This window comes from Tigriopus californicus, chromosome 3 (assembly GCF_007210705.1).
Source record: "Tigriopus californicus strain San Diego chromosome 3, Tcal_SD_v2.1, whole genome shotgun sequence".
In the NCBI taxonomy this organism is placed as follows: Eukaryota; Metazoa; Arthropoda; class Copepoda; order Harpacticoida; family Harpacticidae; genus Tigriopus; species Tigriopus californicus.
The window spans coordinates 1,859,659-1,886,313 of NC_081442.1; the positions used below are offsets into that span (position 1 = coordinate 1,859,659).

General features: G+C 42.5%; 6 protein-coding genes and 1 long non-coding RNA gene across 8 annotated transcripts in view; 3 read left to right on the forward strand and 4 right to left on the reverse strand.

Annotated features, from left to right (window-relative positions):
* The window catches only part of LOC131878657 (neuron navigator 2-like), a 31,155-nt gene extending 19,799 nt beyond the window's left edge, over nt 1–11,356 (forward strand). The window contains exons 8-13 of the mRNA XM_059224735.1: nt 7,907–7,967; nt 8,043–8,182; nt 8,533–8,726; nt 9,301–9,448; nt 9,519–10,970; nt 11,150–11,356. Coding sequence (XP_059080718.1) covers nt 7,907–7,967; nt 8,043–8,182; nt 8,533–8,726; nt 9,301–9,448; nt 9,519–10,970; nt 11,150–11,215 — 2,061 coding nt within the window. The 3' untranslated portion in view covers nt 11,216–11,356. The remainder of the gene's footprint in view (nt 1–7,906; nt 7,968–8,042; nt 8,183–8,532; nt 8,727–9,300; nt 9,449–9,518; nt 10,971–11,149) is intronic.
* Nucleotides 11,325–17,688, reverse strand: LOC131878661 (putative protein-lysine deacylase ABHD14B). Of its 2 annotated transcripts, none has more exons than XM_059224741.1 (4): nt 17,386–17,688; nt 14,944–15,121; nt 11,721–11,873; nt 11,325–11,645 (listed from the first exon to the last, which is right to left on the reverse strand). In XM_059224741.1, exons 1-4 carry the CDS (start codon nt 17,557–17,559, stop codon nt 11,380–11,382), a joined length of 771 nt encoding a protein of 256 aa, XP_059080724.1. In that variant the 5' UTR covers nt 17,560–17,688; the 3' UTR covers nt 11,325–11,379. The 2 variants fall into 2 exon arrangements, with proteins under 2 accessions (XP_059080724.1, XP_059080723.1); XM_059224740.1 differs by having other exon boundaries at nt 17,320–17,687.
* Nucleotides 15,284–18,508, forward strand: LOC131878666 (uncharacterized). Its single transcript, XR_009373053.1, has 2 exons — nt 15,284–15,374; nt 18,084–18,508. It is a non-coding gene; the product is annotated as an uncharacterized LOC131878666 (long non-coding RNA).
* On the reverse strand, nt 17,915–21,697 carry LOC131878662 (protein ABHD14A-like). The gene is made up of 4 exons (XM_059224742.1): nt 21,486–21,697; nt 21,253–21,424; nt 19,071–19,232; nt 17,915–18,307 (listed from the first exon to the last, which is right to left on the reverse strand). Exons 1-4 carry the CDS (start codon nt 21,684–21,686, stop codon nt 18,042–18,044), a joined length of 801 nt encoding a protein of 266 aa, XP_059080725.1. The 5' UTR covers nt 21,687–21,697; the 3' UTR covers nt 17,915–18,041.
* A 7-nt stretch (nt 21,698–21,704) lies between these two features.
* LOC131878660 (putative protein-lysine deacylase ABHD14B) lies at nt 21,705–23,249 on the reverse strand. The gene is made up of 5 exons (XM_059224739.1): nt 23,116–23,249; nt 22,773–23,040; nt 22,416–22,590; nt 22,198–22,344; nt 21,705–22,126 (listed from the first exon to the last, which is right to left on the reverse strand). Exons 2-5 carry the CDS (start codon nt 23,016–23,018, stop codon nt 21,855–21,857), a joined length of 840 nt encoding a protein of 279 aa, XP_059080722.1. The 5' UTR covers nt 23,019–23,040; nt 23,116–23,249; the 3' UTR covers nt 21,705–21,854.
* A 2-nt stretch (nt 23,250–23,251) lies between these two features.
* Nucleotides 23,252–25,365, reverse strand: LOC131878659 (uncharacterized). The gene is made up of 4 exons (XM_059224737.1): nt 24,587–25,365; nt 24,247–24,480; nt 24,036–24,167; nt 23,252–23,748 (listed from the first exon to the last, which is right to left on the reverse strand). Exons 1-4 carry the CDS (start codon nt 25,050–25,052, stop codon nt 23,555–23,557), a joined length of 1,026 nt encoding a protein of 341 aa, XP_059080720.1. The 5' UTR covers nt 25,053–25,365; the 3' UTR covers nt 23,252–23,554.
* A 695-nt stretch (nt 25,366–26,060) lies between these two features.
* LOC131878658 (choline/ethanolamine kinase-like) overlaps nt 26,061–26,655 on the forward strand; it is a 7,271-nt gene continuing 6,676 nt past the window's right edge. The window contains exon 1 of the mRNA XM_059224736.1: nt 26,061–26,312. Within this exon, the coding sequence (XP_059080719.1) occupies nt 26,275–26,312 (38 nt within the window). The 5' untranslated portion in view covers nt 26,061–26,274. The remainder of the gene's footprint in view (nt 26,313–26,655) is intronic.

Sequence of the window (26,655 nt, forward strand, 5' to 3'; positions counted from 1 at the left end):
CCCCAATTTGTCCGGAATTCATCAACGCACGCCAACAATCTCGTGATGCTACTGCCATGGCCACCGTTGGCTCAGAGCTCGTATCCCTTTCCCCTGGGGATCACGTTTTGTTGCAGTCGCACATTGACAAGAACTGGTCCCGGGGGGGCCGAGTTGTTGAACGCCTGCCCCACGGCCGCTCGTACCTCATTGAAACGCCCGGTGAAACTTTTCGGCGGAATCGTCGTTTCCTACGGTTCATATCAGCCCCATCCCTTGATGCATCAGACACCCTTACCACGTCCATTGAACCATCCCGAAACTCTGACACCTGAACCCATGATTTTAGATCTTTAGATGATCCGGCTAAGAAGCCAAGAACGCCCAATGCGGCCGTATCCAGGTCGTCTTCCTCGGCTGGCTCTTGCCCTACGCTTCCTCCAGACCCACGACCTCAGCTACGGCGAAGTACCCGCATTCATTCCACTACCAACAAACGGGTTGTGGCCTTTGCCAAAACACCTACCATCATTTCGTAACTTTCTAGACCACTCATTCTGTTCCACTAACTGGAACATCCCTCGTTTCTATATTCCGGATCTAGATAACTGGACAATCACACTTGTTATTTTCTTATTTACTATTTTTTATCTCTTCTGTTTTCTTTGGATCGTTGGTTAACTTTTCGTTCCATTTGTTTCATCCATCATGATTGGTCTTTCAAACTTTTAGCGCCATTTTTGAAAGTTAAAATCGCACTATGTGATTCATCTGATTTCTCTTTCGGACTTGGGGGGGATTGTTATATCCTCATGACTACGCATCTTTCTCTTCTGGATGTTGTTGGGTTTGCTCCCAAAAATAAAGACCAGTGAAGTTATCGATCTCACCACATGTATTCGTTGTTCCCAAAATTTCAATTAATTATTCAACACCTTTCTTCCATCTCTGATGAATATCCTTTGTAAATAAAACTTCTTATCCTCCATCCCTCGAATATTATCGCAATGTAACTATTTCTTACTGGTATTAGTCACCCTGACAAAAATGCTCTAGCGTCTAGAAAGTTCGGACATTTAGGCAAGCGCTGGTACCAGCAAACAAACTTGCCTGCCAATGACAGTGATGCAAAATTGGCGTTTCAAACTGGTTTTAACGAAGCTGGCCTTTTCTCATATAGCAATGAGAAAGAAGGGTCAGCATCTCAAATACGTGTTTGAAGCCTCAAGCTTGCATCGCTGACACTGCAAACAAAGGAACCTGCCAGAGCTTGCCTAAACGTCCCCATAGCTGGATTCTTGGATGATCAGCTTACCCCTCCTGTCTCACCAGCGAGGCGACTGCCACAGTGGTCAAAAAGGCTTTTTGAAGGTTAATAGATATATCCGAATAGAGCCTGCAATCCTTTAGGGATATGAGAGTTCAATCTGACCTACGATTCAATAAATGAAGTAGATCTAAACTGATGTTTATGCTTTTAAGGTGTAAAAAACTGGAAAAGAGTTCTTTTCTTAGCTCCCGTTGTTGATGGCATTTGGCCAGGAGCTGGAAAAAGGTGCGTGACCGCCAATATTCCGAAGGTGTGTCGGGCCAAGGACAAAAAGGTATTATGAAGTTTTTGACCAGAAAGGACAACTCGTGTCCGGACATCACCTGGGCAAAGTTCTGGTTACCAACACTGTTGGACACTAACCTTGCCAGGACGATGGTGGGGGGGATTAGTTTTGCATAGAAAATGCCTCCATGCATTGTTGGCATATTGGGGCACGGACAGGTATCTCTTGACGAACTTGGCAAAGGTGGCATTGGCGGATTTGAGGACAGTTTGGGCGGATTTGGGAAGCCAAATGTGATGGCCATGGAGGACAATTGGGGTAATGTAGATTTGGAAGAATTGAACTATTGGAAGGGGAAGATTCTTGGTTGGAAGTTTATTGCGGATGTATCCAATCATTGCCCTGTCCTTGGTTATTGCAGAGTTCAGGTGATTGGTGAATGAAAGTTGGGTGGAGAAGGTGAAACCAACATAGTTAAAATGCTTGGTAATCTCAATTGGACTATTGTTGATATGGAAGGAGGTGGGAGGCAGACGACCTTGATGGAAAACCATGGCCTTCATATTGACGGTATTGACTTGAAGGCAGTGTTCTTGGCAATAACCGTGGAGTGCATTGATGGCATTTTGCAATTCCGCGGCTGAATCAGGCAAGAGACCCAGGTCGTCTGCATATTGGAGATATTGCACCATAAAATGGTTAATGGTGGGGCCTTGGTGTGTGAGGGCATGGGGCAGCTTGAATACATAAAGATTGAATAGAAATGACAATAGTAGATCCCCCTGTGGAAGTCCAATGGAAGTGAAGTAGCAGGGGATGAGGTCCTTGCCAGAACAAATGGAGCACACGAGTCCCGCATAGATGTTGGACACAGATTGAACGCGGAACTCCCCACAGTTGGAGTTTAAGGAATAACCGCGTTTGGTCCACTCTATCGAATGCTTTGGAAAAATCCACACAGCAGCCGTACACTCTCCTCTTATTGATGAAGTTTGAGTGTACAATTTCATAGAGGAGAGTAACTGCCATGGTGGTTGAGCGGCTTCTCCGGAAACCGAATTGGAACTTGGGAAGGAGATCCTTATCCTCAGCTAATCCCAAGAAGTGGGCAGCTAGTAGGGTGGACATCATCTTTGAGAAGAGGTTCTCCAGGGCGATGGTTTTATGATTGTCTGGAATGTCCCTGGGCCCCTTCTTATGGATGAAGATGAAAGCTGACTCCATCCACTCCCACTTTGGTGGGAAGAAGGAAGAATGGAGGGCGAGGCTGAAAAGATGTTGGAGGAGTGGCTGGGCTTGGATCTGGAGAAGTGAAAGTCGGTAAGGAGAAACCACAGATGTTGACGGGACTTCACTTTTCATCTTCTTGAAGGTCAGCTCCATCTCGGGAGATCCGTGAAGGGTGCAAAAGGGATGGTGTTCTTTTAAGTAGCCCTGGACCTCCTCCACTACTGTTTCCAATGTTGATGCCAACAGTTCTTGACAGTGGAGGAAGAATTTACTCACGGGAATCTCCAAGTTGGGGGTGGGCTTATTGGCACGTTGGTAAAAGCCTGCCATCCAGAACAAGGCTGATGAGGAGAGCAGGTTCTCCACTTCCAACTCAGCGCTCCTCAGAGACATGGGATGTGGAATTCTTGCTATTGCATATTGCTCCCAAGCCTCTGGTGTTTGCCTCGTTTTGGCACTTTCCAATTTTTTGAGTATTTGACCCATCACCTCTCAATGGTGGGGGCTTAACCACGGAATCTTGTGTCCTCTCCTTCTCTGAACTGAGCAGAACTCTTTAAATGCTCGCAAAATGCCTTGGGCCTCTGCAACTGGATTATTCAAAACCCCGATGTTCATGGATTGTTGCAAGGCCTCAAGTTGAGCCGCGCACTTCTGCACATTGACCTTGCACCTCCCATTTCGAATCATGCCCAGATGATGGAAATTTCTAGGCATTTTGAAGGTGACTGAAATCGCGAGGTGATCAGAAATGGCCAGTGGATGGACGAAACTGGCTGGAGTTGGAATATTTTCTGATATGAAAATGTGGTTTAGTACAGAGGCGCCCCGGGAGAAGGTGTGTTTTGGGACTCACGGGTTGGAGCACAGACTGACCCACCCCTCCGATAAAAAGGTGAAGGCAGGTCCTCTGATCTTGTCGAGACACCGTCCAGTTACAATCACTCGCGGCATGTTCGCCTTTCGATGACACTTGAGAAATCAGGCCGACACTCTAACGTATTTTTGACAGAAATAATTCAGAAAAACTGCTGTCACAGGGCGCAGCGATCAGGACTCTTTTCTTCAAGAAACTAGAAATACTAGAGTTGGCGGCTTACATATACACTAGCTCAGTTTTGAAAACAAACTGATTCCTCCGGGCCATGGGCCTAGATCTGGGGAAGTATTGACAGGTGAACGGTTGGAGTGAATAAGTTGTGCACCGAGGCTTGAGGAGTGTTGTCTGGGTATTGATTTGGGGCCCCAAAAAATCATGGATGAGGGCCTTAACCTTAATCTGTGGCCTATCGATCTGAAGCCTCAGATTGATCACAGAGACCAAACTCGTCAACCCAATGAGCCTCTAAGCTCCGGCTTCTTTCTATCAAGCCATGACCATGCTATGAGGTGCCACGAGGTGGGTTCATTGACTGTGTCCGGGCATGATCCTTGGTGTGACCGAAAGCATGGGAGTCATGGCCCAAGGAGGAGGCCTAACCCATTCACAATCATCTTCTCCGCCATGTTCAGCCACCATACTGCTGGCTGGATGATCTCTGTCTACCTTAAAGGCCACCACGTCAAGCCAAACCAGCCACATGTGGATCGATCAGCTCTACTATTTGTCCCTTCTATTTGAACCAAATCTGCCATCAAACTTGAGCTGAGCATGAACTTAAAGTCTCGACCTGAACTGACCAACACGTGTGGGTTAATGTCCTTCCTGCCTCTATCCACTTCGGGAAATGAAGAGGAGGTCTGGCAGGGCTGGCTGGATGCCCAGCCTGGAGCCTTGATGCAGATAGGTACGGATGGTTGGTATTTTTCTCATCAATTTGCCCGGTTGAAACCTGAGAAAGACACTACTGAACATGTGGACCATTGGGGGTGTCAACCCACTCAGTGCCACTCACTAAATGTGAAGAGGTGGGCTACTGAATGTTGTTTTAGCCAACTGTGAGAGATGTTTTTTTATTAATTACTCTAGTCTTCATGTTGAATCTTGCGCATCATAAAGCTTTGTCTGTGCACCAGATCTGCATCAAACTTTAGAAGTATGAAATGGCTACAAGAACACGGCTACTATTCATCAAAAGCATACTTCCAACACCATTTTCTGTTTACTTTAGATGAATGAAATCCTGAGCTTACCGTTAACGACAGAGTTGGGTATTCTTACCCAAAAGGTTAGCATTGTTAATCAAAAATTCGCTCATGAAAGAAGTTGGCTTTCTTAACCATAACTGGTACCACACACATATAGTTCTATGCCCACTTTAGCTAACCCAACAATAATCCCAATGAAAGTAATCCCAAATGAAGCAAATAATGGGTAGCCCTCTATTAAGCCATTGGCAGTATTTTGGCTGCTATGAAACTGATGTGAAACAAATGAACCATGTTTATGTCATTCATTTTCTCTCTCTGGGAGCTTATTGAGATGACTAGAATGGGTTTGATTGAGCATGAGTATGAGCAGAATGGTCAACACCGCGATACAACATCTCCCTCACACACGGGGGGTTCGAGGGATTCACGGGCCAACCATCCGGGTATACATGGGCCAACCATCCGGGGAAACACGGGCCAACCATCCGGGAATACACAGGCCAACCATCCGGGGATACACGAGGCCAACCATCCGGGAATACACAGGCCAACCATCCGGGGATACACGAGGCCAACCATCCGGGAATACACAGGCCAACCATCCGGGAATACACGAGGCCTTCCCACAGGGTACACGAGGCCATTCCACGGGGCACACGAGGTCATCCCAACATAGGGCTACTTGCCGCCCCACAATTGTTCCAGCTTGTCCCACTGCCTCTACGCTCAATCACTCACATTGAGGAGAGCCACACACTCCATCCCCTTGCACTGGGAATAGCAACATTGGAGAACAGAGGGCCACAGCCGGTTAACAGACTACGCCATGTTCTATACTCTCTCTGGGAGCTTATTGAGATGACTAGAATGGGTTTGATTGAGCATGAGTATGAGCAGCATGCTCAACACCGGAATACAACAGTTTATGGCCTGTAATCTTGCATATTACCAAACAGTTGCCAACGGAGTCAAATATTAACATTAGTCACAAACTCATAAATTAGATAAGATATTGGAATTGCGACAAGTTTTTGGAAAAATATGTTTTCAAACAATCAGTGACTAAACCCAGGCATGGAGGGCCCAATGTATGGATGGGCTTTTGACCTCATTTTTTCACAGAGCACAAACTCTTCAAGTAAGACGGATGCAAATACAGGAAGCCACATTTAATGATGATGATATCCATCAAGATCTCCTTTTGGCCTTTGATTGAAGGATGGAGATACAAGACCATAAACAGGTGTCACCTCAGGCTTGGGGCGGGTTCAAAAAGGCTGGCAATGACGGACAGGGGTATAGATGGCTTACGGAAAAAGAAGAGGGGATGTACAAGAAAAGGAGATCAGAAATAGGCTTGTCAAGTGAACGCGTTCATGAACAAGTGACGTTATTCCATGGAGTAAAATCAAAGACAACATGCCCAGTCAAACCACAATGTGCATGCATCGAATTTTGGCATTGACATTTATTTCATTTTGAATGCTTGTCTAAGCAAAGAGCATTGTGGTAATGAGCTAATTTGATAGTGCGTTCACCAAACTACATATACACCAAACATATTCAATTGGCTGGGTTTTGCAAGACAGCTCATTCAAAATCACTCGATTATAGAAAAATTCAATGGGCAATGGTGCGAGTGGACTGCATTGTTTGTCTTAGTTCTCCCTCCCAAATATGCTTAAAATCAGGGTGCCAGACCACATTTTTCCTTGAATTTTTTGCACTTGACATGCCCTATTCATTGGAAATGGCAGAGGCCTTGTCTTCTGGCCTACATATTAGATATTATTGAGCCTGGTCTTGGTGATCAACCTGAATAGGACTTTAGTAAGGCAGAACACAAAGTAAGGTCCCTCTGCTGTGCATAAATTGTTCGCCCTGTCTGACGATCAATCTTTCCCCCTGGTTGGCCCGAGAGGAATTGGTTGGTTTGACTGCTGAGCCAGTACACATTTCAGCCACCAGTCACCTCTAGCGTTTCTTGTTTCTAAAAAATAGAAATAGAGTAGCCTTGATTGTTTTTCTGAATTTTGTCTGCCCAAGCTAAGTTAGAGGCCAACACCGGTTGATTCTCTCTTCTCTTGCGCTTGTTGATCCGCTGTTGCCGCCAACTCAAATTCGTTGGTAGATCAAATATCAAATCAAGGCTTCCTGCGGTGGCCCGAGGGAGAGTTAATAATTACTGTTGTGTGTGACGACGAAGCGGGAATGTTCCTCAATTGGGACATCCATCATTCAGATGGCCGACCGAGAGAGGTGCCATCTGACTTCAAACTAAAAAAATATAAACCTTTCATTGTTATAGTACTGGGGATTACATTCCCTGTAGCGGCTGGAAAAGCCCATGAAGAACACACCAAACCATAATAATAAAAAACGATTTGTCATCATGAAAATGACATTAGGATTTAAATTTGTTGGGCAAAAACGACGCCTTGTAATTGATAGTAAACCTGTAAAATATGTAAAGGTAGCTTCTTTATTTTCTTTTTTTTCCAACTGTTTGAAACTTTAGAATTGATTTCAAAGGATTACAAACCAATATTTTTTGCTACTTTATGCTTCTCTGTTGATAGTAGATCGCTTTACAATGACTTTCTACCGAAGTGGGCCAATGGTAATAGTCTTACTACCAAAGTAGGCCAACGTACAGATAATTTAGTTGTACTTGAATAGCAATAGACAAACTAAGATTAACGGTAATTTTGTTGCAACTGAGGGACTTTTGTAAAGAGCAAAGAAAACGTCTTTGCGCCGTCTTTGCTCTAATTGTTGCTGAACGAATCCCCTGTGTCTTTAAAAAGTTTTCTTCCCTTTCCAAAAATGTTGTTGTTTCTTTGAATTAAAGGTGTAAAGCTTGCTTGGGGCAGCATTAAATAGAGATGGAAAATTGTAAATAATGAGATTTCACTATTTCAGGGATTCTTCCCCTTTGATAAAAATTGAAGTGCTCTGTTACGCTCATTTATTCACAACTACTCTTAGATTACGGACATTAAGTTACGTCACCATGTGTTCTACAGAAGAACGGGCCTTTCTGTTTTCAGGACAGGGAGCTCTGGAATCTCCGTCAGGAGATCCTATCTAATCATCAAAGTCAGCCTTTTGGTAAGTCAGCATTGAATCGATCGGTCCTTTTCCCATGAATACAGTTAAATTTCCTCTATCTCCGTACCTTCGTAGATTATTGTTCCAATGGTGGAATGAGATGGAAATCGGATGACAACGTCCTAAGCACTTCCAACTCTGAAACCAGTGGCTTTCAATCCCAATTCAATGTGATCAACCGGAAACACTCTAAAAGTGGGAAGAAGAACACTTGGGTAAAATTTCCAAGTCTTTCAAGTTCCCTCCCCTCCCGCTTCAAGGATCTCGAATTTCTGAATATTTTCATTATACCCTCTGAGTGTCTTTGATGCTCCTAGTTCCATATCCGATATCATTATCAGATTGATGCTCCATTCTAGTCTGTTCCTCGTCCCTCTTCGGTTATTCCCCTCTTCTCCAAATTCAATCTCCAAATTGGAACCAACCATTTGAATCCCACTTTCTCCTTGGTCGCACGGATTAAGTTTCCAAAAACTTCTCTAATGACTTTTCCTTGTTAAGAAGGAAGCTAGTTCTTTATTTGACACAACAGGCTCCCTGATCAATTTTTGAGTCTTTTTTTCAGTTCCGATCATCTCTGAACAAAGCGTTTCGAGTCCGACGATCTTCGCAATCAAACTCAAATATATGTGATTCCAATTCCGACTTGACCACTTCCAATGGTTACAACAGCGCAGATGAGACACAAGAGAGAAGTCGGCTTTCCAATTCTCAAGCACCAAATCTGATGTCGAATCAGCGAAGCATTTCCGTTTCGGCGTAAGTTTTCCACTGACCCTTTCCTATTTCTCTTGAGAGTTGGAATTCCATTATGGAAATTGGATGTGGCTTTTTGATTGAATTCCATCTTCGGAGGGTTCAATAACGCTTATTAGAACCTACTGCATCCCTTAATAATACAATCGTTCAATTTCTCACGTGCCATATACGATGATGGTACTGTAATGAGCATTATACTCACTCGATGAGGTTTCTCTCTGTAAGGCACAATATTTTTTCCCAGACAGCTCTCTGGCTGAAATATGCTTGTTCCACGACAATACATTGGTGGAGCATTGCTTATGGAAACAACTATGCCTAGAAGAAGGAATGCCAAAGCTCGTGTCTACATTCAATCCTCTGGAGAGGTCATTCCATCTTTGGGCGAGCTTGCGCACCTAACTTCTTAGTATTTGGCATTCAGATTCCTGGGGAAGCCAAGTTTTCACTTGATATTCAACATGCTACATTACACGAGGAAGCAAACACGCATCGGTCATTGAGACCCTGGCTTCCCCATGGGTGGTTGGTTCAACCAACTGTATTGTTGATTCTTACCATTTCATGGTTACAGACTGGATGGCGTGACTGTGGATGAAATGCAGAGGCAACTGTTGGCCAAAGATGATTTGCTTACCGAGACTCGTTTGGAGGCCTTGAGCTCGGCATCACAACTTCAGTCTCTACGTGAGTCTGTGGCGAAGATGCGTCAAGAACTTCAAGTACGATACCCGCGACCAGGCCATCGATATATATCATATTGACATTTGACCCTTCCTTTTTGTACTGCAGTACGTGAAATGTGAGAATGAGGACTTGAAGCATCAGTTAATGAGCACTACCAAACAAGCTTCTCGGCATTCGGGCCATCGGCCTCGGAGTTCCCTGATTTTGAGTTGCTGTTCCACATTGGCACCCATTGGACAGGCCAGGGAGGTCCTAGTATTCCTGGGGGACTCGCCCATGGGCCGCCTTATCTTACCCCATCTCCACTCTCCAGAGTTGTTCCGATTAAATTTGCATGACTTGGATGAATCCCTCCGACGCTTGTATGGGATGTTCATGGCTCGTTTGGATCCCAATTGTCTCTTGGGCCTGATTGAGTGCAATCAATCCCTTCAAGGTTTCACGTTTTTGGGCTGGACCCGGAACTTTCCGCTTGATGGGGAGTTTGATGAAGTGGAGCGAATGGATAAGCCCGTTTCTTGGGGTGAGAGCGAGTCCCTCGGGAGTGCTCTGGTGAGAGGAAGGGGAAAGTCCCATCATCTTTTGCTCCAAGAGGAACAAGCCAATGGTCGCGATGGACTGAGTGAGATAAGGCTGGCTTTCAAACCCGACTCTGTCCATCAACTTGCATTTGAGGCCCTCCGACCACTTGAGGAGGTGGACAGCTACGTGCAAACCTTGTTGGAAGAAAGGCTCATCTTGCTATGTGGACCACAATCATCTGGCAAGACCTTTTTAGCCATGCGTTTATTAAAGGCCGGCTTGAAGATCGCTTCAGGGAAGACATCATTGGTCTTGACATCCGTCGTTTCAATCGATTGCGCTGAGCGACAATTGGAAGGCCAAAGCCAGGATATTCTCTCGGAAATTTTGACAGAAACTTCTCGGAACAATGGCCAAATGAGGGCCTTTTTGTTGGAAACAGTGGACTCGACTCTAGCCAAGCACTTGTTGGCACAAAAAGAGGCCATAATGAGGGGCAACATTCTGGTCATAGCCACGACCGAAAAAAATGAGCAAGTGTTCCCATCGGACATGGCACATCTAAGTCCAATGTCAGGGTACTTGCCCCAAATGGTCGGGTTCATCTTACGGAAACGCTTGCTTGGCCAAGAGGTCCTTGATGGAACTCTAGCTAACCCTGAGCTGATGTCCGGGGTCACTTGGTTGGCCTTGGTGTGCAAGACTCTGCATCAAAGGTCATCGTGGGTCCCCAAGCTTCACATTTTCCTAGAATGCCCCTTAGAGGGTTCAAAACAATTTAGGCAATGGTTTGTCAAAACTTGGAACGCCATCCTCGTTCACGAACTGAGAAGGACCCCGAAACTCCAATTGGACGAGAAGGGTGAAGATCCCGTCAAATTCGTCATTAGAACTTGGCCTTGGAAAGACGAGAGTGGCAGCTTACAACGTGACCTTCAAAGGGTCTTTGACGGTCGATGTCGACCCAATCGGACATCTCGCCAAGTCGCCACGACTGAGGAACGGGTTAAGCCTGATGGGGCAGAGGATCCATTGGTAGGTACTAACCAAAATTGATATAGATTTGGATAAGTCAGCAAACTTTTTTTCAAATTGAGTCTCACTTGGAGAATAAGTTGCCTAAGTTGCCTATATTGTGGAGGTTTATAACAAATATTAACATAAAAGTTCTGAGGGAAGTAAATGATTACAGACGATGTTATTTTTCATTTCAGATGAATATGTTGCTATGCTTGCAACAAGCAACTCTGGAAACCAATGGAAAGGCAATTAACTCATAAATAAAGCCTTAAACCGCTTTCAGCTAACTCATTATTAATCGGAGTCATTGTTCCCTGCATTCCAATGAAATTAATCATATCCTTATTTATGTTACTTGCTCGTTCTAAATTGAAGTCAATATATTTATATTTCTGTCAAAACCTTTGTCGCAGACCATGAGTAATTAGTCACAATTCAAAACTTCGATGAAGTTGTACAACGCCGTATGGAATACATTGGGATCCTTTGGAAATGATCCCTCAGTGGCCTCTAAAACCAAGGCTTCCGTCGAGGTTGGGATGGCTTTCAAAACCGCGATGGATTCCTTCTCCGTTGGAGAATCTAGGTCACTCACAATGATCAGGGTGGGAACCTGAATGGACTTGACACTTTTGCCATCCAAATCAATATCAATGATCGGTGACATTGGGACAAACCCGCAAAATAGGTCTGAAAGGCAAAAGAGAAAACCCTCATTACTAATGCATTCCCTGGTTTGACACAAACTTCATGCGTTAGCCTTACCAGGTTCTTGGGTCAAAAGAGGGATTGAAAACGTTCCAGAGTAAGACGGAGACACGACAACTGCCTTTGTTCCATTGAAGAGCACCACCAGAAGGTGATTGAGAAATTTGGGCAGATCCCGTGGAAACCCCGTTTTGGACGATTTTCCCAAACCTACAAGATATTCGTTTTGATTATGCCATCTCCTGAACCATCCATTCACTGGATTAAGACTAGTATTGCATTACGTTAAAAGATGGCCAAAAAGAAAATGAATTTGCGCTTAGGGAACTCAGAGAGAGTAAGAAATGACTACATAAGCTCTCGGCGATATTACTTTGAAGCACTTCCTTTCCTACGTGGCATAATTATTTGGACAGCACAACCATTCAAAATTAGTTCCCTTCAGATTTCAAAAAACAAACTGCTCCAGATATATATTTTTTCAATTTATGGCCACTATCTATTGAAAGAAAGATTTATTTCCGTTCTGTGTTATGCACAATATAGTAGATGCTTGACTTTAAAACACATGTTTTGCCATGATGCAAGCTGCTTTTGTTCATAGTACCTACAGTATTTCGAGTATATTAGTAACCTTGCATACTTTTACCCTTTTGTCTTTGGCTGGGTGGCGCACTTCGTGACAAAGGCCTGTTATAATTATTCAGTAGAGTAGAGTGCCTATAGGGTAAGTCTGTACATCCTTTTTGACATGCCGTTGAATTTTTTAAGACCATGTCATTTTGTTGTTTCATTTTGTTATATATTGGCCCTTTTAAAAAGAAACTGAACTGCATCATTTTGCATTTTTCATATATTTCATCGCATTTAGTGCTCTTTTGTTCAATTTTGTGCCAATTTCATTTGAATTATTTGGACAGTCCTGGTGATCACTTGTGGTAAAAAAAATATATTATTTTGAATAAGACGAATTTGTAAATCATTTCAAAATTGGCATGAACATAAGCACTGGTTGGCACAAAAAGAAACCATAATCAAGACAGCATCGTTAAATCATGACTTAAAAGTTAACTTTCTCAATCCTTCATTCATTACTTCTGACCAATTCAACTCACGGCTGAATTTATTCAACTAGAAATGAATAAATATGAGGTTTTGATGTTTACTTATACATATAAAATGTATAGCAATATTTTGCATTTTTGAGAGGAAAATAAATAATACTTGCTGCCATTTTGAGATGCTAAAAAACATATCTTGATCACGAGGACCAAATATTTTCTTGTCCCTTGGTGATAACGAAAATTGGCAGCCAAGAGAGATGATTCTAGAATACCTGTCAAACACACTTAAAATTTGTTTAAAGGAATGGTAAAAAAGGCATTAACCAAAAAGCTCATTGGCATTTACAGTACACACTCTGAAGGATTTGAACAGGTCTCGTGAGAGAAGATCTTGAGGACAATGCTGAAGCTTTTTGGGACCAATACAGTATTGTATGCCCCTCATGGGCATTTAATGATATTTAATGATGTAGATGCTCAAGAGTGTGTTTCATTGAAAAGCTGTACCTTTTTCTACCTCAGATGGATTTTTGAATGAAAATCAATTTTTAACTTGCACTTCGACTTCATGTTTTTCCGAAATGCACCCTCTTTCACCGAAATGTCGGTTTTTGCTGATGTCTGTTGCAATACGTTATCAAATAGTACATATTTCACTTGCAATAATTGCATCTAGAGTAGACAAAAGCTGAAAGACATCCAGTTTATCAATTGACTTTAAGCTAAGCCTCAAATATTGAACTGATGCAGATTAGCACACTTGTATCAAGACATGCATTTATGGATTCAAATTGAACTAACGAAAAATCCGACTTTGAGCATTTCAACGAGTAGCATTGTGCTTGTGGTGAATGTTAACAAAACTGCATTTATGTTATCATCTCTGAATAGTATCTAGTTTTTTGTTACAGCTCATATGTGTTTTAAAGGACATAAAGCACGGACACTTTTTTTTACATAAGATGAACAAATCACAGTCCCATGGAGCATTTCCATGCAACTTAATGTTCAGTAACATAGTCAGGTATAATTATTATTTGAAGTATTTTGAACATGGTTGTGTGTACAGAAATGTAAAAAGCAACGTTAATACGTACTGTTTGGATACTGATTCACAACTTAGCTTTTCAATTAAGCAATCGAGTTGAAAAAGGTGTTACTTTGGAATGTTACTGGCTTCAGCGGTAAAATATTTTGGGACGCAGAGCACCCCGCAAACAAAATCTTGTTTTGAATCAAGCTTGCATCAAAATATGTTCACCGATCCTCGGAATCTTTTTGGACAATGACATTACCAGTCAGATAAAGACCAGTTCAAAGGGTAAGGAAAATGTACCTTTGGATTGGAAAGTTTTGAGTCCATACTTTTTCTCGCATTTTTTTTTTGCACATCAAAAAAGGATGAAAAATTGTTCAATGATTCCAGAGAGAGTCGCAGAGATTAATAAGTGGAAACAATACTTCAATGGGTGATAAGTCAAGTCAATAATTCATGATTGAACTATGACTTAAAATCATACTCCTCTGAGCGGATCAACAACCAAACGTCATTCCCACAACTCATTTGTTCATTACAAAATGACCACGTACCACGTGTCGTGTCAATGGGTCACGAGCAGCGTTGGCAAAAATCGACTTTAAAGGAATTTCTGCCATTTTTTACCATGTCATGGCAGAAAGTGGTTGAAGGTAGTCCAAAATGGCCGCCGATGCTTAAAATGTTTTACCCAAATAAAAAGCAATAGCTTATGATAAAAAACATTATGGCATTAACCTTGCTATGTAATGTGCACAATTTTAAATCAAACAAGTCTGAAGATAGCTTAAATTCGAGTAAGTCTATAAATTTTGTGAAATGTGAAACATTTTCCCTCACAACAAAAGTATTATCCATAACCTTTGAATATCACACAAAATGAATGTCCAACTAGTCAATAAAATGGAATGATATTTCAATTCGTTAGACATACAATTTCGATTAGTATCAAAAGCCATTTTGACTAAAGATAGATTAGACTTATGGTATCCCTGTTCAAGATAGATAATTGTGGCAAAATTCAGACTCTCAAAAGGTATCACAAGTTTTCTATTTTTTGCCACCTATTTTGCATGATTTTCTGCCATTTTCTGCCGGCATTTTCTGCCACCATTTTCTGAGAGGTGATAGAAAATGGTCTTTAATAATTTCTCATACTCGTGTTGTCAATGTGTCATACCTGGAAGATCCACAGCAACAGCCCTATGTCCAAGGAGAGCCAAGAGTTGCAAGGTTTTGAGCCGGCTGTACCAAGTCTCCGAAAAGGAACGCCATCCATGGAGTAACAGGACGCCCTTGCCACTTTTGGGGAGGACGGATTGCTTTGGTGCAGCTTCAATGGCGAAAATGAGTTGACCCTGTGAAACCATTAAACCGCTAGTAGATAGATGAATTGATCTACAATATTTTGTAACAGGTTGTTCAGCTGTGTTAATAGACCTTATATGGGCTTTAAGCTAAAGAGAAATGGTCCACACTCTGCCTGTCAGAGTGAGTTTGTTAATTTTTGTAAACAGAACCGGTTCGGTCGATTGTTCAACAAGAACTTTAATGTGCATTTGTTGGTTCTGGGATAACGTTTCAAAACATCATGTATGATTAGTGTTGAAGGTAAGACAATTGGCTAACATTTTCTTTCGTTCAAGGTATAGCAAAAAACGGTTGAGAAAGCTATGTTATATGGGATTTCCCACGTACAATTTGGGCTGCCTAACCAGCCTAAGGTAAAGAGTAAGCTTCCATTTGTAATGAAGTACATCAGTTTATACAACGCCCCTTCACAACCAAGAAACTCACTGAGATGAGGGACACATAAAGCATAAAACCAGCTCTTTTCGGAAATCTAATTCCAATGATTCTCACAAAACGATCCTACATATAATCATGTATTTTCGTATGGGGAATTCACACGAGGGCGTGCCTAAAAAAGAGGGCCATATTAATTGTCTGTGAGTTGGACTCAAAGAGGAACAATACAACATACGGAAAAATCCGAACGTTTCATTCGAGTTTTGCTGTTTGTTTCAAACACATGTTACAAATGTTATTGGCTCTGCGTATTTCGAGCACTGCTTCCATAAAGACTGTTTTTGAAACTGTTCTACAAACAAGGAATTCCGTTAAGTTTTTTTATCCTTCGCCACACAAATCGTTTAAATCTGTTGGTTCGTTCAAGGACACTAAAGTCAATATCGGTCCACATTACATTATTATTATCATTATTATTATTACTATTATTATTATTTAGTTTGTTTGTTTTTTCACGGGCTTTTCTAAGCGCTACAGGGAATGCAATCCCCAGTACTATTAAAATGAAAGGTTATGATTCGTCTATTTATTACCTTTCAATCTTCATATGATATTTGGTCTACCAACAAATTTGAGTTGGCAGACGGAGCTAATTCTTGAATGTAGGGGTGATCTGGAATGCTATCTAAATATTTGTCCAAGTCTGACTTGAAAGATGCTACCGGATTAACAAGGCCTTCGTATTCCCTACGAATATGAGAGGGAAACAAATTAAACAATGAAGGAGCCCGAGAAAGAAGAGATGTGGACTTCATAGTTCGAACTAGCCTGGATTCTCGAGGGCTTGAAGGTGCTCTCAAAACATGCTGAGAGAAGATGCGCAAGATTGCAAGCTCCTCCAACTTTTCGTTATAACAGGGTTGCTTAAGCAGTTTTACATAGTGACGAGTCGATTTTGCAACCTTTTTCATTATAACGGGGTTCTATTGTTCTAATGAAATACTACTTCTTGAGAAGCATTTCAAGTGTTTAATCTGTTTTTAGCATTTTTACCAAAAGACTGGTGGATTCTGCCTCAGGATTACCCTGTAAAGTTGAAAAAAATGCCTTCAGTCTACTTGGGTGTATCCTTAATAACAGTTCTTATTTTTGTATCATGCAACTAAAAAAATGCATGACTAAATGGATTGTTTCTTTCCATGTAACTGTTTTACCCAAATACACAATCTGGCGTCTCAGAAAGTTCGCCAAGTAACTAATGAAAAATATTTTTCTTTTAAGCATATTTTTTTTCAAAATTACTCAATTGGTGGTGGTTGTCCTTCAAATGGACGGATGAACTCAAAATTAGCCTTTGAATGTTTTCTTCACTGAATGACAAATGATTCGTCTGTAGGGGTGTGATAATTTTTTGAACAAGTGTCCCCCTTATCTATAGTTTTCCGACTTTTTCATTGGAAAAAAACGGAAAGGGTAATTTTTCGGATATTTTATAGGTGTACTTTACAATGAAAGCCTTTATCCATACAATCCCAGAGTTTAATGAAACAGAAATATTTTGGCATATTGGTATCGCGCACGAACTCAAAACGGTATTTAATATACCACATTGGTTTTTTTGGGACATCAGCAATCAAATCTTCCAAGCAGGCCTTTTTATAACGCTCACATCCCGTTTGCAATTGCGGTGGAGTGAATTCAAACATGACTCAATTTTTTATCAAAAGCAAAGGGTTTCTTCCCTATAATGTCCAAATGCTACACACAATACTTAGATCAAAATGAGGCTTAATGTGATGTTGTTAACCTGAACGTAGACAGCCTTGTCTAGGACCTCAATGTCGTGTGCACTAGTGTCGAGGAAGGCACTAACATTTTCAGGGATGTCATTGAAGAGGTAGTCAAACGTTCCCCAATCCCTCTTAGTCATCATGCTGCTATTAGACGTTGTCATCCAAGTCCAAGCTAAGATTGTCAATGCGCCAAAATACAAAACCAACGACACATTAGATACTAGTTGGAGCACTTTTTGGTAGAATCTCTTCATGAGTGCCAATGTTGCTTGCTCCTTGAGATACACTCACAACAATGCGTAGCATTTCTATCTCGCTCCGTTCATGGAAACCATCCGAGTAGCACCTCGTGTAAAAAAATACTGATGGCTCTTTATTTATAACGAGTATTTCTTTATCAAAGAACCACTTGTGTGTTCCCATAAACAGCCTGAGTTAATGGCCGGTCGAATATTATTAACAACTGTGGACCTATTGTACCAGGTTGGTTATTAGCAGAACACTCACTTTTGCCAATCTTCGTGGCAAGATCGCAAAAATCCATCTAACCCAATATAGGTGTTGTAATGGAATGCAATCATATATCATACACTGATGCGATGAGGAAAATGCCGTTTCAGATATATTTTGCAATAATGCACATGTTTCAGAAGCTACACCCAAAAAAATGGATGGGTCCCTCAGGCATCAGCAATTAGTCTTTATCCCAATACAAATGCTTTTGAGAGCTAGCTTGTCAGCAATTGAGCCTTGTTATGAAATTGTACAACACTTTCAGCCATTGGTGTGGATCTTCAATATAGCAGGCATGTCCAAGGCCTCGAAAGACTTGAGGTGACGAGGCCTTTGGAATGTGGGTGAGCATCCTGGTGGAGGCCTGTCCTAACGTGGCATCCGTTTCTCCGACCACAATCAAGGTGGGAACTTGAACTTGGCGGAATTGGACCACGTCGTAATCGGTGGTGGACACGGGTGCGATTGGCACAAAGCCGCAAAAGTGGTCTAAAAGGAGGAGCAAGAAAAGGAGTGAAAAGTCATAAGTGTATGGTTCATGTGCTTTCTTTTTAGCAGCGTATTGCACATGGCTCTCTTTCTTCTCGGCGTTTCATTTGTAACGTATCAACGTGTTGAGAACCTTTTTTGGTTTACAATTGGGGAAAGTGCAATTCTTTTAAAGCGTCTCATAAAATATGTTGATAAATATATGTTGGAATTTTTGTGATTGTAGGTAACTACGTATCCTATCATATTGTTGACCCTTCTTAATTTATGAATATTATTATTTTTCCTTTTCAAAATGGAAACAACGCGAACATTATCTAAGCTCAAATAATTGAAACTTGCAATGCTCATATGGTCAAACTTATAATGGCAATTCAATCATTTTCAATGTAGGATTCCTTGCCTAAATCTCGAAGTTTCTCTAAAGATAACCTGATTATTCGGCATGTTCATAAAAAAATTTCCATGTGCATTATTTTACGAATTTGGTATGCTATAATCTGAATTCAACAATATCATGCACCCGTTCATCTAAATCCAATCTCACTGTACTAACTTATTTCATTCCTGCACAGCTAGCCATGTTTCTGAACAAAGATCCCCCAAATTCACGTCAGTAAGACGGAAATGTGATGATAGTTTGTCAATGGCATAGCAATTACTTGTGCTAAGATACACGCAGTTAATTGCAATTAATCTTGTTCCAGATGTCTATTGGTAGGAATTGAAAATGAAAAGGAGGCATCCATTTTTCGATGATTACCTGATTGATTGAAAAGAGCAGGTAAGGCATAGGATCCCGCCATGGATGGAGCCACAACCACCACTCTCTTCTGGGGATAGAAGTGATCCATAATGGCTATCAGGAGTTCTCCTCGCTTTGCTTTGGTAACTTGATCATTCATGGGTGAGGATCCACCATAACCTGACGAGTTTAACCAATCAGGAAAAAACACAACCCTTTACATTTTTATTCACGTTCTCGGCGGGTATAGAGCAAAAGAAAAAACTGCCCTTGTCGTCATTTCTATTTCTTTAGATAGCGAAGAGGTTGATACTCAAAAAAAAATAGCATGATGAAACTCCACTATTTCCTCCTGGCCCGTGGGTAAATAAAGTGCCATATGCGTCATACTCTTTAATTTTCCACGCAGATGAGCGGGACACCAACTGGAATCTGAAGGGTCAAATCGTCCTCGCTTCGGGTAATGTCATGTCTTGTGCGCATGCAATCAGCTTGGTCAATTTTAGGAATCAGGTCAACTTTTGAATTTTAAAGTCCAAAAATGAACAAAAGCGAACAAAGGTGTCCAAAGGTGGGCAAAGGGTGTTCAAGAGTAAGTTCAAGTTTTTCAATGGTGGGTACATTTGCATTCATTTTTAGACCTTGGGTTATATAATTATTTTACTCAACTTATGTATTCACCAGTAAATGTAAACATTTCGTTTTAAGATGAGACACTTTGTTAAAAGACACACACATTAAATGGGAATTGGCCTTGGAATGCAGATAAAAATCATTGCAAAAAAGTATTCACGATCCAAAATATTCGTTTTAATGAACCATTTTCAGCAAATACAATATCGTGCTATTGAACAAATCTCACTGATATTTTCTGAGATCAAAATTGTATTTTGGAAATAAATTATAGCTAGGGCACTTCATTGGTGGCAATGGACTTGCAATAGCTCAGCAGCTAGTTAATAGTCCTTCCTTTTCATTCTCCTCTGCCTCCTCTTGTTGCGGACAAACAAACGTAAGAGAATACGCTCTAAGATGCCTGATTTGAACACGGTATTTTTAGCTGAACAACTTATTGTTGATGCATCCTAACTAACACCATTTATAGACCACGAATTCTTGTGAGAGGCCCGTCAAAAAGCGAGTGATCCACGCTTTTGAAATTCGTTTAATATATCATGAACCCATGGGCTTCTTAAGGTGAATTTGAAGTAACATAATCTGTTTTGCTTGAACCATGGCAAATGACTTTTCCAGTAGAAGGAGGTGTTATTCACTATAACTTATCAGCAAACACATCGTTAAAAACTTCTCTGGGCATATTGAAAAAAAAAACCTAACAGGCATTCGGCATAATCTGCAATTTTTGTGGAAACCGATTAGGAATGTGAGAAACTTGTCAAATTCAGCAATTGGGCAAAATTATACGAATAACATTTTATTTGAAATGAGAATATGATATGAAGCTATCTAATTTTTGACACCTTTTTACTAACCTTACGCTAGCATAAAGGCACTGGTGCCTGCTTGTCGTCTGAAGTAAAAAAAAACAATTAAGAACTTGCCCTTCATTTAAAAGAAAATAAATCTGATTTTGGGTACGTTGGAAGGATAAGACAAAAGCTTTCAAGACTTACTTTGCTTCAATGAGTACGGCATCGTCGATGAGCCTTGTTTTCAAAGTAGTCCGTTTAAAAGTTGTTTTGTAGTTCAAAAGTTGCCCACCCTGATCCCATCTATAAACATCTATAAGGGTTTTTCAAATGTGTAAAACGATCTCTTCTAATTTCGATTCAAGATCTTTAAGAAAAGTCGATCCCCCACATAGGCACAAACCCCAATCCACCAGAGTCTTTTACTCCTAATCCTGGCATCCAAAGGCCTGTTAATAATGATCTTTCTTTCCTATTTCCAAGTCAGCTCAAAACTTAACTACTTTTCAAGAAATGGCGGCTGTCTCACACTTTTGACGCGGGAAGTAGATCCAGACTCATGTCTCATAAGGTATCTTAAAACCGGCTTTAATTCGACGACCGACGGGAATCTGGAGCATGTTACTAGCAGCCATGTATATCAGATTTCGAAAAAACAAATAGACTAGATACGTCAAGTTTTCGTTTTTCGACACAATGCCTCTCTTAAAACCCCTTCCATTTGCTCCGGCCCTAATATCAAGAATTACCCGTTGTTCAAGGAAATATACCTGGCAGATTAATGGCTACTGTAGTGTGACCCAAAGCCCAAAGCGTTTGCATGGTTTTGGTTTCGTTGATCCATATCCCAGAGCTTTGTCTGGCTCCATGCAATAGCAGAAAACGAAGGCCTTCGGATCCTTCTTCCTGAGGTTTGGCGACCAAAGCCACAATCGTCAGATCCTATGGCACACGGAAACAAAGATATTAACATATGCGGGTGGATTTTCCCCGACTTCCTCACCTGGATCTCTACCCGTTCCTTCACGATCTCGCAACCATCCAAAATGTTGGATGGGAATTCGGGCAATGGTGACGTCAGATACGAGTACAATCGCCATCTTGATTTTTCTAGCTCTTGGTCGCGCACCAAGAAGCAAAACACGAGAAAGAGCACAACAAATGCAAATATCACTTTCGGATTGAAAGCTAGAAAGAACTTCATTGAACCAGATTCGGATGATTCCTTGTTGGCCTCAGCAGCTGAATTTTATTCAAGTGTTTTTGTTTAATGGAAACTCGACGGATACCACGACAAAACCATGATGTGTGCGTTTTAAATCGATATATCACAGATGCACAATGCTATTCGTTTTCAAAGTCGCCAGAGCTGTTAACAAGCGCTCTTGAGTTGCCTGACAAAGTTAAAGATGAGGGCATGCCATCGGTCCGGATCGTCCAAGTAGCACGGATGTCTGGCTTTGGGAATGATCTGAGGTTGGCTCGAGGTTGGGATTTGCACCAGATGCTGAGCGGAAGTTCGCCCCAAGGACGTATCTCGCTCTCCGTAAACAATCAAAGTAGGCGTGTGGACCGCCTTATATTGATCGGTTGTGAAGAGATTGGTCATCACGGGAGCCACGGGAATGTAGCCACAAACCAGATCTATCATCAAATCAACAGCGCTCGGATAACTCGGAGCATTAAATTAGCATTAAACCACGGGAACATCTTACCCGGTTGGTTCATAACCAGAGGCAGGGAATATGATCCTGACATGGAGGGCGAAACCAATATGGGCTTGGCCTCCGGCGACAAGGCCCTGATGACAGCCTCCATGAACTTGGCTTCGTCCACAGTCTGGGCCGGCGTGTTTCCGAATCCTAATTGTAAACCGAATGCATACCACATTTGACCCAGAGATGAATCAATCCATCGGGCTATAAACCCCTACCTGGAAGATCAATGGCCACCGCTCGGTGTCCCATGGCCGAAATCGTTTGAAGGGTTGGCAGTTCCCGATGCCACGTGGAGGCCTTGAAGGCCTGACCGTGAAGTAAAAGCACGGTTTGTCCACTGGGTTCCACCACAGATCCGGGCAAGGCCTCTAAATACGCCACTTTCAAGCCCTATGACATGGAATGTGCTCCATTACGCTATATGGCTTACTCTCTCTCACGACCATGCTTCCACTGACTGTGTTCTTAGCATAAACTTCAACTTTCTGACTTTGTGCGATAACATTATATAACGTGGATTTTCAGGGCTTTAGGTCAGATTAGGTGCTATTTAGCGCATAGCATAAACTTACTTGAATGTCCACCTGGCGCTCTCTGATCTCGGACGGATGTTGCTTCACAGCCGATTTTATGTCTTGCGGGATTTCCAAAGCCAAAAAATCAATGTCCTTCCACGCCACACCCACCATATCTGAGAAGCGATTGTGCGAGAATAAGGCCATGCCTCCCATTACCAATAGCAGAATCAGAACCACCGAGTTGACGTTCCAGTTCCAGGGCGACAACGCGGCCAAGGGATTCCGCACGGTGGTTTTCATAGTACTGAAATGCGGTAATTCTCTAGAGTAGACAAAGGGCCACTTTATTACTAATACTGAATGAAGAAGAACTTAGGACAAGTGCTTGTGTGTCTACGTGTCTTTCGAGGATTGTCTGAGAATAAACCGTTTGTTTTGTGGTTTTGAGATGTTTTCTGCCGCACTCGTCGGCCGGCTGAGGCTTATTGGGCTGACGTCAGAGGTGAGGCTGGATTGGCGGCAGTGACATTGGATAGAGAAATTTGTAGACTTTGTATTTCCGATTTGAGTTTTGATTGACAATTGGTGTTAACTCTGGAGCGAAAGACAATGAAGCAAATGAAACGGAGACAGGATTACAACATGAGAGAAATGTGGTCTTAAACATATCATCATAATTGTGCTCAAATGATTGGGAAGACCCCAAAGTGAAAGGGCGGGGAACGGAGACGAAGGAGGAGAGGCACTGGCATAAAAAGGGGCGGGTTGTCTTTTGTTTTGCTTGACGTCGATTTTATCACATTGACCCCAGTGATCTGACTCATTCAGATGAGGCTTTAGATTTCCCGCTTGAGGATGATGGAACCGATGCTGAAGCAACAGATGCACGATGTGAAGAAACCCAGAAAGATGTAGGCGATGGTGATGAGCCAAAAGGCGAAGATGTACACGGTCCGGTTGCAATAATGGGGATCGCCTTGATGCATCTCGTCCATGAGAGGCTTGTAAATTCGATAGACCCACACGCAGCCTAGAGTGAGACAGGTTGAATTCATGATTCGATATCTAAGCGTAAATATCCGGGCAGCAGTATGAATATGAATATTTCTTCCATTACTGGTTAATGTTGCCATTGATGAATTGGACATTGTTAGTACTGATCTCCTAAGACGCGAGCCCGGCAAGGGACTCCGAGGCGTTCGAACATCAATATCTGCTTTTCGTCAAATTCGGCAGGTCTATGCCAGAAAAGTGTTCGCCAACACCTTTTCATGCCTAACCATTTTCAAGTCTTATATGGCTTTGAAAAATGCTCACCCGTGATGAACCATCCACACAGAAAGCAAGATATGAGTGATTGGGCTGGCGTGGTCCGATGTTCACGATCGTTCTCGCCTTGACACACACGGGTTATCACACCCAATAGGTATTTAAAGACAGAAAATGTGCCTAAAATGCATAGGAACACATTTGATTCGATCCCGAAGATACAAATAAAAATAGAAAAATTCTCTTTCGCCAGCCTTACCGCCCACGATAAGGAACACGGGAATGTAAGGTTCAGCGGGGCACTCGTTTAGGTAGACGGACCCAATCACGATCATACACATGGGGATGACCACCGTGATGGAACACGCGATCGTACAACCAATGGTGCCCAAGAGCAAGATGAGTAATTTGACCAGAAAATCGATAAAATTCCGAGACGCCTTGTGAGTATCACGGATCCGTCCAAACACCGAATCATACGATGGAGGATCACCTGCAACCCAAACAGACCATGATGACCTTTCACCTTTAAAAGGTTAAACCTTTCCCCTTCGACCTTCTTCCGTGCATGTCGCTGCTGCTCTGATCTGCGGACTTACCATGGACATCCACCGCATCTTCATAGGACGGAGGCGGTCCTCTGGAAATCCCTTGGTGAACCGGGACCGTGCCCGGAATATCATGATATGACGGCGGCGGTGACAACTGACTGGTGCCCGGACTTTCAGTTCCGGCTTGCGAGGGGGATCCACGGTTCGAGCCCGCCTCCCCCCCGCCCTCCACATGGACATCAGGATGATATCGGTCCAAAGATGCTACGCCCACGCCCGATGAGCTGGAGGCTTCCATAGGATTGATGATAATGCTCACATTCCGAGGTGACGTGTTCACGGTCAAAGAGGCGGGTCGATAGGAGGCGGGGTGCAAGTCTGAGGGCGGCATGAAGCTGTCCGCCTCGCCGGGGCGAGGGGATCGGTCTTTACTGGGCGTCGAAGCCGAGGTCATAATGGAAACGTCGATCTGGGTGGGGGCAACCTCGGAGGTCAATCGAAATCGGTGGGACATGGACCCTAGCGGTCCAGCGGGAAAATCGGCCAATCTCACGCTTAAGCGGATCAACGAACCAGGACACGGCACAAGCTCAACCCCGGGCAGGGACCAAAATTCCGGGGTGCGATCCGTGCGACAAACTCACTGACCAACAAGAAGAAGACAAGGAGGAGGAGGAGGAGGAGGAGGAGGATAACTTTGGCTAACACGGCGAACTCACTGCCACACTTCTTTGAGGAGGAGGAGGAGACTTTCTTGCTAGATGGACATCATTGTGGCATGATGTATTGTAATGCAGCAATACCAATGCTGTAGTTGCCAGATTGGGAGTGAACAAAGTGGCCAGAAACGTGGCCTCCCCGAGAAAAAGAGTGGCCGTCTGGGGTGGCTAGTCCTTTATGGCCCGACATGTGCCTTGTTAACATGGGTTCATATATATCCCTTCCGTGAAAAGCATACTTGGTTGGTAAGGAAATGTGCTACGTGGCGGTCAATATTTGTCACACCATTGGCACTCTTTTATTTCGAATGCCATCGATTTCGAATAGTTGCCATTGGACCCAAAGTGGCATGTTCAGGTGCCATTTGGCAACTATGAATACAACAATGAGCGTTATGAACGGAATGAATCCTGGAACACTAGAACAGAAGCACAGAAGCAGGCAGTTCAGAGAGAGCTCATCTGACAGATAATTACGTCAGAGGGCGCTCAGATAGAAGCACTGGTAGGAGAAAGAGTCTGAACACGCAATTATGCTATCTTATTTGTATATAATCCCATTTGTTTAATGCTAACCAACCAAATCGAGCATTATGAAATTGACACTGAAATGCATTCAAGTTACATGGACCGCACGTGGGTAAAAACATCACGACAACATAGCATTATCTGCTATTAAAACGCCCAACCAATGGCTGCTTATCTATGTATGACTGACTCATGGTCAGGTAGAATATTTATGGGGAATAAATGGACTTGAGTGGAACCAAAATTTTCTCTGCCCACAGGGCGGAGCCGATGTTGGGGTGGCCCTGACCATATTTTGTATTTTGTGCACATTTCCTCGGCCTGACCAAGCCCAAGGGAGCTTTCTTTTACCTTGACTCACTCCTACTTTTATCATGTGGCGTACTTCATAAACAGCATGGATCACTCAGCGGCCTTGCTTCTATCAGTGGTGACTTCACTTGAGTTCTATGACGAAAACCGGAGAATTTTCCCTATACATTAAAACATATGGAGTTTTGTGAACTCACGGCCACTCCAACGAAGAGGTAATAATAATGTGTCATTCCTTTAGGGACAGTTTAGTAAGTCAGTGAGAAAAGAGACGTGTTGGCTGATTTTGATAAGGGGATGGGAAGCGAATAGACACCTAAACTTGTTTTACCCTGACTTACCAGCTCGCCACCAAATGTCGAAAATTCCAGAACAACTACGGAAAAGATTTAATAGTACAACTTTGGGGTACATAGACGGGATCTGAGAGCTGGGTCTTTGTTTTATCTGTTGTGGTTGGATGTCAGTATACAATTGTTCATCCAGACCTTAACGTCATACACAAAACAACTCGTGCTCTTTTGACGGAAACAAACAATCAACATGGATTTTGACCTA

Coding starts and splice junctions, on each gene's coding strand:
- LOC131878660 (XM_059224739.1), bottom strand. CDS start 23,018: ATGAAAACCACCGTGCGGAATCCCTTGGCCGCGTTGTCGCCCTGGAAC. Junction 22,591..22,772: donor AGCGCCAGGTGGACATTCAA/GTAAGTTTATGC, acceptor TCCATGTCATAG/GGCTTGAAAGTGGCGTATTT. Junction 22,127..22,197: donor TCTGGTTATGAACCAACCGG/GTAAGATGTTCC, acceptor ATTTGATGATAG/ATCTGGTTTGTGGCTACATT.
- LOC131878659 (XM_059224737.1), bottom strand. CDS start 25,052: ATGTCCCACCGATTTCGATTGACCTCCGAGGTTGCCCCCACCCAGATC. Junction 24,168..24,246: donor CGTGTTCCTTATCGTGGGCG/GTAAGGCTGGCG, acceptor TATGCATTTTAG/GCACATTTTCTGTCTTTAAA. Junction 23,749..24,035: donor GTGTGGATGGTTCATCACGG/GTGAGCATTTTT, acceptor GTCTCACTCTAG/GCTGCGTGTGGGTCTATCGA.
- LOC131878661 (XM_059224740.1), bottom strand. CDS start 17,559: ATGAAGAGATTCTACCAAAAAGTGCTCCAACTAGTATCTAATGTGTCG. Junction 11,874..14,943: donor TGTTGCTGTGGATCTTCCAG/GTATGACACATT, acceptor AATATCTTGTAG/GTTTGGGAAAATCGTCCAAA. Junction 11,646..11,720: donor TCTTTTGACCCAAGAACCTG/GTAAGGCTAACG, acceptor TTTGCCTTTCAG/ACCTATTTTGCGGGTTTGTC.
- LOC131878662 (XM_059224742.1), bottom strand. CDS start 21,686: ATGAAGTTCTTTCTAGCTTTCAATCCGAAAGTGATATTTGCATTTGTT. Junction 21,425..21,485: donor AGGAACGGGTAGAGATCCAG/GTGAGGAAGTCG, acceptor CGTGTGCCATAG/GATCTGACGATTGTGGCTTT. Junction 19,233..21,252: donor AGTAGCCATTAATCTGCCAG/GTATATTTCCTT, acceptor TAAACTCGTCAG/GTTATGGTGGATCCTCACCC.